The sequence below is a fragment of the Gavialis gangeticus genome, unplaced genomic scaffold (assembly GCF_001723915.1).
Source record: "Gavialis gangeticus isolate Ggan-Ray unplaced genomic scaffold, GavGan_comp1, whole genome shotgun sequence".
NCBI lineage: Eukaryota > Metazoa > Chordata > Crocodylia > Gavialidae > Gavialis > Gavialis gangeticus.
Window position 1 is genome coordinate 205822065 of NW_017729032.1, and position 9302 is coordinate 205831366.

The 9302-nt window shown below is 41.6% G+C and overlaps 1 protein-coding gene across 1 annotated transcript in view; it reads right to left on the reverse strand.

Moving 5' to 3' along the window:
• Nucleotides 1-244: 244 nt before the first annotated feature.
• CUNH21orf33 (chromosome unknown C21orf33 homolog) overlaps nt 245-9302 on the reverse strand; it is a gene marked incomplete at its 5' end in the record, with an annotated part of 15520 nt that continues 6462 nt past the window's right edge. Inside the window, 6 exons of the mRNA XM_019523873.1 lie at nt 245-675; nt 1304-1460; nt 1828-1920; nt 2896-3015; nt 3251-3364; nt 4320-4372. Coding sequence (XP_019379418.1) covers nt 532-675; nt 1304-1460; nt 1828-1920; nt 2896-3015; nt 3251-3364; nt 4320-4372 — 681 coding nt within the window. The remainder of the gene's footprint in view (nt 676-1303; nt 1461-1827; nt 1921-2895; nt 3016-3250; nt 3365-4319; nt 4373-9302) is intronic.

Below are 9302 nucleotides of genomic sequence, written 5' to 3' on the forward strand. Positions count from 1 at the left end.
AAAGGTAATAACAGCCGTTTTAACTAAACTAGCCAGAGGTGAATTTTAACGTAGTTTTCTAAGAGCAGCAGCCAGAAACTCCACATGGTGTTAGCCCTGTATCTCAAACTCAGCCATTAGCCAGAGTGGCAGTCTGGACTACTAGTCCAGTAGTCCAGACTGCCACTCTGGCTAATGACTCTGATGCTCACGCCATTCAGTCATCATGTGAATCTTTAGTATTTTTCTCAGGAATGTTTTGTCACATGCTGGCTGGCCTCAGATCATTCCCATGTAATCCTACTCAGAAGCTTAAGTCCAAGACAAGACTTTAGGATTTAGGACACACTGCCTCTTCCTAATGAGACATTCTGCAGAACTTTCTGCTAAGAAGTGCTTGATAATCACTGCAAAAAAAACCCCTACTACATAAAAAGGCATTATCTGAATACAGCTGGGAACAAGATCATCAGTTTCATCAGTGGTTTACAAAAGAATTGATTTTTATTTCTGGTGGTGTACTCTGAATTCAAACCTTTCCTAAAGCTTGTTTTATGAAACGCCACTATATTTGCCAGTTAATTTCAGGACATTCTTTACCATGGCCCCAATGCCCTCGAAGATGTGATGCAATTCTGTCTCACACATAAAGGCTGGGGTAGTGACCACCTTGTTTTTCAAGTCCACATGAGCTTCGTGGAAGAGAGTTAAGGAAAGTATAACCAACCCAGTACTTATAGACACTGACTGCAAAAAGAAACAAAGCAAATAAAAACAATCCCAACTATCTTCCTTTACACACAGGCAAACTGAAAGCTAGTTCCTATGAAAGGAGTGGTTTTACTTACTTTGCCAGAAATACCTGAATCTCATTGAGACTACAATGCTAGTATTGTATTACAGATTACAAGAAAAAATGAGAAACTCCTCATCTAGAAGTTACTGGTTTGGAATAAAGATCGTTTGACTACTACTTTATCCTTTTGGGGAGAGAACTGAGGCTCAAAGAAAACTTACTAGTTATGGGTCTGCATGAGACCGTATGAATCAGTCTGTACACGTATTGCACACAGCACCTCTGAATTAACTGTGGTGCTGGCTATGCCAAAAGAAGTGAGTATTATACATCAGGAATCACACAGCTATTGTTACAGCCATGAGCTTCATGTATGGCTATACAATTGGAAGAATTTGGAATAGAAGCACATGTATGTGCTTCTATATGGCTTTACAACTGGAATAATGTATAAACCAAGAGTATTCACTGCTTCTCAACTCTCAATTTCTCAAATGACAGTCACCAAATGTTAATGAGAAAGGATATGGTTACTTCTTTGACACAATGTTTTGCTCCTAGTGCTTTAATGGCACCTGCAGTTCCAGCATAAGGCCACTTTCCACCTTCCTCTACTTCGTGTCCCACAGTAACTTCAGCACCAGGGAGTACTTTTGCCACCAGGACTGGTGAAATGCAGCACAGCCTGCAAGAAAAATAGGAAAGGGAAGTCCAAGAAATCCCCTTCTTTAAAAGGATGAATTGCATTTATAAAGATTCTAGAGTCTGTACTCTTAAAGATCTGAAAAACAAATGTGAAAAGGTCATTTCTTCTGTCCAGTATCCAGGTTTTCCTGCCCAACAAGTAAATGTGGTTTTTTTCATAACTACTTCTCTCTACTCTCACAAACTTGAAGGATGACTTTAAAAAAAGCCATGCATGCAAAACGCACACTTTTTTCTACCTTCCATGCCAACCTCTACATACCTACACAGAATTAATTTGATCTCCACTCTCAAGCTACCACTCCGCAGCAGTATTTGTAAGGGCCCAGCTCCTATTATGTACATACCCAATAGGTTTGCCTGCTTTGTGGAACTCCTGAAGGACCCGTTCGACTTCTTTGTGCACTTTGCAATCCTTCCCGTCCACAGCAAAGGTGGATCTGTCACAAGAGACAGTCATGAACACCTCATTACAAAGCTAAGCATTCAGATGTGCACTGACACTCAGAACATCCCTCAATGGCCACCACAAATTAGAATCCGAACTTCAGTGAAGGAGAAGGGGCAGCTCCTTGATACAGCAAAAATCTACAAAGCAGCAGAAAATGTGGAGGTGGGAAGGTGATGCAGGCAGGGGTGTGCAGGCAGCAGACTGCAGCTCTGCCTTGGCTCCAGACCATGCTGTTACCGCTGCAAGATCCCAGCCCCGGCCCTGGAGCAGCTCCCTGCCTAGCCATGCACCGTGCCAATGCTGCTAGGGCCTGTCTCCATGGAAATCCTGGCCCCATGCTGTCACAGCCCTGCTGCTGCTGGGGTCTCCATGGACACTGGCTGCAGTGACGCAGACAGGGGCTACTGGGAAACAGAGTCCAGCCACCAGCCAGATCCGCCATTTTGCTTGCCCCCATTTTAAATAAACACACTGCTCCAAAAATCAAAAGAAAATGTCCCCCTGTGTTGACAAGCAAACTTTCTCAAGACAAATACATGCTATTTTTTGAAAGCAAGTTATTTAATAAGTTTACTGACACACAGATACATTGTAGCCAAAACTAAGCACCAAGAAATAATCTGAAACTAAAAATTTTACCTTCACTTTCCACACTGTGCCCCAACAAACCACAGCGTCAGAGGGAAAAAATATTTTTTATGTAACTTGCACTGTCGACTAATTTTAATGGGGAATTTTTAGTATGACAAATGGAGAGAGACTTAGTGCTGTTATCCTGCAGCAATAAGAATCATATGGGAAAATCCCAGCCTATCTAAGCACTGCACTGAGAACATTATCCCATGGCAATCTCCAAACTCAGTAAATTGATGCATTCTATAAAAAGGCAATTAACTGTTTCTTGTTACTACTGTGAGTTACACGTAAAAGATTTAAATTACTGCTTACTTAACTTGGCACTCACAGGTTTTTAGCAGCTCCAAAGCCACCAGGGAAGATCACAGCATCATGGTCCTGTGTAGTAAGTTTAGCCAGGTTTGTGATTTTACCACGAGCAATCCTTGCTGATTCCGTTAAAACATTTCTTGGAGAACCAGAAATAAAACAGTTAGAAGAAAAAGACTTTGTGTGTGCAAGGGTGCAAGTATATAAAGGAATTATGTCATTTTTGAAGAGTAAGAAACCATCATGGCTTTGAATAAACATAGCAATGGTGACTTCTGAAACAAAACTAGCAGGAAATACAGTACCCATTTGAGATAAGGGAGACTGCATATGGTAACCACAAGAAAAAGCATCTACTTAAACATAGCTTTTACCTCGATTCAGCCTCAGCAGACTGTCCTTTGGTGTGGTCAATAACGTGCATCTGAAGAATATCTGGAGCATACATCTGAACTTCAGCTCCCTTGCGACTCAGGTGGAACAGTATGCTACAACACAGGCATAAAATACATTGAAAACCTTCAGAGAGAAGATGTCATAATGGCAAACAAATTACAGCAGGACTTTTATTTGCCTCTAAGTCCTGCTAGAGACATATTCCTTGTTTTGAGAGAAAAAAGAACTGGTAAAGTACCATCAACTAAAACTACACATTGCCAGCATTAATAGAATGCATACAGCGTAATAGTTGGCCAGCAGGGTGGCTGATGAACTGCAGGCATTACTTCAATCCCTTTAGCTGTCTATAACTATTTCAGTGACCAGTTGGCCTTCCTTCAGAAATGGCAGCAAAAGTCACACCAAGAGATATTAAGATGAACACACCTGGTGTACTAGTCTTATAAGCAAGTCTGACTCAGAAATGAATACTCAGAAAGCTGGCTATAAAATTAAATCTATGATTCAGGTGGCATGAATGGAGGAACGAGAGGTACTGCTCAAGAGAGCAGGCCTCTCTCAACACTTCACTACTCTGGTTTAGTAGTTGGTAGCCTTACACTGTGCCCAATCATTTCCCTCTGAAAAACTGTGATATAAGAGCGTACTGAGGAACATAAAGCTGGGACAAAACAGTGGCATCCCCTGGCTGTCAAAAAGATCCCAGAGGGGAACCACCTACCATCAAGACTATTTCAGGGTAGTACTGAGCAAGTGGAAATTAATTTGATATGATAAAATGCTCTATTGTGAAGCAGTGTACTTGGTAGCTGTGTTGGTCTGAGCCAAAAAGACATACAAAAAACTAGAACTCAGAGGGAGCTGAAGATGGAAGTCTGTCCCTCTGGGTCCATGAGAGTGTCTTTGTGAGCTGTGTTGAGTAGCTCTTGCCATTTTCCAGTTGGTCTAATAAAAGGTACCATTTTGGAACCAAGAGTTCTAGGTTTTGGTATGTCTATTGTGAAGGACACATTGCTAGAACCTGAATTACACAAAGCTGCTTACGCAGAGGCTTCATGGAGTTCAGTACCATCATAAACACCGCATCCAGACAAGACCTGCAATAAAAAATACAATCAAGACCTTAGTTCTGACAAATTATCTATTTCCCACACTATGCTTTGGGGTCTTTTACAAACATTTGGGAATAGATATAGATCACAGTGACACTCTTAACAAACATGGATATTGGCCTTAGTGCTGATGTTTAACCTGCAGAGAGGAAATGTGCTATTGATCGTAGCCTGTCACATTGTAAATAGTTTCACAGCTCCCACCGACTTAAACAGCAAACCATATTCGCTGCTGCATTTTTTCCCACACTTCAAAAACTGAATGAATATCAGAAAATACTTACAGTTATAAAAAGTGTTTAAAAACAACACTATGGGCTTTCATGTTCCCAAATCACAAAAGAGGGTGCTTATATGTTACATGAAACACATTCCCGTCTTGAAACACGTGGAAAGGAGGGGTGTAAAGGTGCACTTCAAGTAGAATTTACTATGCTCTTTTGCTTTTTAGATAAATTTTTGTCTGAGGATCCTTATCTGAGTTGGTTTAGTGTCCCTTCCAACCCTGCTATTCTATGATTACAGGTGAATGGCTAAGTTTTTTTAAAAATTAAGCAAACTACTCTCAACTGAATTTCCCTTATAAGCTGATCTGAAAGCAATACTGCCAACATATCTGTCCATGTCAGCACCCTGACTCCACCCTAGTTATCACTGGAACTAAAAGAAAGTAAAGAAAGCAAGAGGTAGAGAGAAAAAGAGCTACTGTACTTCTGTAGCGCTATTTTGTTCATTTGATAGCGCCATGTATGTCATCAACTTTTTCTGTTTGTGAGGGTACATATTGACAGAAAATAGAAAAAATATTTAAAAATAGGAAAGTATGAATCTAAAACCTAAATAATCCAAGAGGATTGCCAGTTCCTGAAACTATTACAAACTCATGTTTTAAAAAGTGACTACAATTCCAGTTGGCAATGACGGCATGCGCTCAATAACTTAACACCTTAACTCTGACTCTCTACTCATTTGAGAAGATTAATGAACACTTTATCAATTACTTATTCCACAGATGCACAGAAAAATGCAGGTGAAAGGGACCTCAGCTGGTCATTTAGTCCAACCTCTTGCTCAAGGCATGATCATCCCTGTATAAACTCTTTCACTTAAGTATTTGTCTAACCTGCTCATAAAAATCTCCAAGGCTAGAAAGTCCACAACTTCTCTGGATAGCTTGTTCCAATACTGAACAACTCCCAAAGTGAGAAATTCTTCCTAACATTCAACCTACATTTCTCTTGCTACAAAAGAAGAGTACTTACTGCCCCCTGTCCTGCCCCATCCCACAGCTGCAGAGAATAAATCAGCACCATCCTCTATAAAACTATTCTTCAGGTATTTGAAGACAGTTATAAAATGCACCCTCAATTTTCTCTTCTCTAGACTGTATAATCCCTGCTCATTCATCTTTTCCTCCTAAATCTGTTTCCCAGGCTTGAATCATTTCAGTGCTCTTTGCTGGACTTTTTCTAATTTGTCCACATCTTTCTTGAAGTGTGGTGCCCAAAACACATACCCTGGATTTTGGCGGTGAGCCTTGCCCCCACTCATCCTGCTCCCCTGCTCCTGGTCCCTCCACAAGCCCTGCAGGCCAGATACCATGGCTCCTCAGACTGCATCCTGTGGACACCTCCTCAATTAGGCACTGAACCACTGGTGATGACAAACCTCTTCGCACAATGATCCAACCAGTTATATACCCATCTGACAGTACTTTCCTCTAGACCAGTGGTTCTCAACCTATTTGCCACAGCAGGCCACATTTGCTTCTCTCAATGTGTTACATGGGCCACACTCGCACAACTTACTTCCTGTGTATCCATTTAAAACATGTTTGGTATCCGTTATCTAACAAGTCAATATTCTGTAATACCTCTCATTTTTACACTGTCAAATGTCTTTACTCTTTTTTTTTTTTAACAGGATGTCACATGGGCCACAGCAGAGTGCTGGGTCACATGCAGGCCACAGGTTGAGAGCCACTGCATAGACTGGATTCCCTTAGTTTACTAATGATATTACTTGCATGCATATATATTTGACCTTTCATATAAGACATTTCATAAATTTACCAAGCTCAATTTTAAAACTAGTTAAGGTTTCTACCTGTACTACCCCAAAACAGAGGCTATTCCAGAATCTCACTGGTCTGATACTTTGAAAACTTGATTTTCAGCCTGAATTTACTCTCAGCCAGTTTATAACTGTTTGTCCTTGAGCCAATCTTGCCCTTCAGCTTACAGAGTTCTTCTCCCTTTCTAGTGTTTATCTCCTGATGTAATTCTAGCAAACAGTCATATTTGCTTCCAGCCATCATTTTGATCCCCTCCCAGCCATCATTTTGCCCTGTTTAGCCTAGCAATCCCTTTCAACCTTCTCTCATAAAATAGACCCTCTTTCCCTAGACTTCCTAGTAACCCTTCTTGGTACCTGTTGCAGTTTGAGTTCCTCTTTCCTGAACAAGAAAACGAAACTTGTATGCAGTATTCCGGATAAGTCTCAATAGTAGCATTAACACTTCCCTGCATCTACTGGAGATGCCTTGCCTAAAAGTGCATTTGCCTTTTTCACAGTTGCCTTGCTGGCAGTCAGAGTGATCCTGCAATCAACTGATACACCCAAGTCTTTCCCTTCCTCTTTTATTTCCAACCAGTAAGCCCCAAATTAGCTGCAGGAAATATTGTAAGAACTCCCTGAGTGCATGACCTTGTACTCTGTGCCACTAAATTTCATGTTTTCTATCACTCCAGTCCTCAAGGTCATCCAGTTCTTCCTATATAAAGCATCAATGCTCCCCCCCCACACCGACGATGCCTCCCAACTTTGGGACATGAGCAAACTTCATGTACCATATTTTCTCGCATTCCACAGGCCCACAAATAACACATGCCCCTTGGTTTGGGGAGGCAGAATGAAGAAAAAAAGATTTTTTTCAGACTTTTAACTGCCACAGCACAAGCTCACAACAGCTGAATGCTGGCCATGTACAAAAAGGGGAGACTTACTCCCCAGTATCACCTACTCGTGTCCTGTAGTTCCACAACTACAGTTTTAACCCTGTTACAGCTGCTGGCAAAAGCTACTGCCATTCCAGCATGGAAATCAGCTCCCTTACTTAATGAACATACCCCAGTTTTGGAGAATTTTGGTTTTTTGCGGGGGGGTTGGGTTTTTTTTTGCAGGGGAAGTGCATGTGGTATGCAAGTAGATATGGTAGCTAGTTTCTGCACTGAGGTTATTTGTTAAAATATTAGATTAAATCTGTCTCAAGACCTGAAGTCTACAAGTAAGCTTTCTCCAACTTTTTATTACACCTGGGTTTTTTTCCTTTTCAGCCATTTCCTCTCACTTTACCATTTTTCTACTAACCCTCATCTTCTCCCACATAACTAATAGTGTCTCATGTGGTACTCCATCAAGTGCTTTATTCTAGTCGAAATGTGTTTTAATAGGCTTGCACCACATATTAATTAAACAGTACTTTAGTGGTGGGGGAATAAAAACTACATTTGTTATTTTCCCACTACATAGTAATAACCTTCCCCTTCAACATCGCCACTACTGGACCTGTGACTTCATATGTTACTTCTTCCAGATTTTTGGAATGGAAATTATATGCTTCCTCAAATATCTGAATTTTGTTTCTACTTTGGCTAAGGCAACTTCCATTTCCACACCCCACTCCCTTAGCCATCCTGTCTGTCTCTACCCTGTGTTCGATATCATTGATGTTACCAAAAAAAAGCATAAAAAAACCAGTAGCTCGCCTTCAGTTGCTACCCCAGGGATATCCAACTTCTAAGAGGCTGGGAATGTACACCTTGTGGGTCACACCAGGAGGGAACTACATGTTCCCAGGCCACTGCTGCACTGTGCGCCCATACAGCCATACCCCTCACTTTGTGCTCATGTACGCTTTCTGCTCCCCCTCCGCCACTGCACTGTGTGCCCACATGACCCCAGACTCACCATCTGCTCCCTGGGCTGCACTGCCCAAACCCCAGAGGCTGAAGGTGGCAGCTGGAGAAGGGGAAGCTCAGAGCCCCTGGATGCTACTGCAGTCCAAGAGGTAGGGGAAGTGGTGGCAAACAGGGGCAACCTAATCTCTCATGCCTACAACCTATGGGCCACTAATTGAACAGCTTTGCTCTACCTCATCCTCAACGCAACGTATCCTCATTTCTTTCCTTTTTCTCTGTCTTCAGATGGCTAGAAATCCTTTGCTATTTGCTTTAAGTTCACCATATCATCTAACAAAGCAGGTTGCAACCTACAAAACTTCATGCCTGCAAATGAGTTAGTCTCTAAGTTGCCACCCTTCCCTGCCTTCTGCCTAACTTCAGATTAACACAGATACTCCCCTTTCTCCTCTGTAAAGGCTTAAATGTTGGCAACTGTCTTCATCCCTAATCTTCCTGACCTCTAGGACACAGCTTACTTTGCTGATCCATCCCTTTTCTCCAAGCCTTGTGGGCTCTCCTTACTCCTACTTTCCTTTTTGTTTTTGCCTTTTAAATTTTGTCCAGTTAGGTCTGGAGCCATTCTCTATAACTTTTTTCCTGTTTGCTTGGGATACAGGTTCTAGCCAGTTTTTACAACTGGACTTAAAGAAATCCCAAGACTCCTCCTCCCCATTCAAGCCCAAGAGCTGTTCAGTCCAGTGACTGCGTGAAGCTAATTTTCCTACTTTCTCAGAGTTTGCCCATTTGAAAAATGACAGACCTGTTGTTGTTGATCCTTCCATAAAACTTAAAAGTGAATCAATGTAGGAATGCTTGATCCAAGGTTGTTTTCTACAACCAGCTCTTCTATAATATGTTCATACATTACCTCCAGCTGGTTCAGTGACTTGATGAATACCTGAACCCAACCATTATTAGTAACCTTTATTTTCCCTATTCCTATTTTGTTTCTT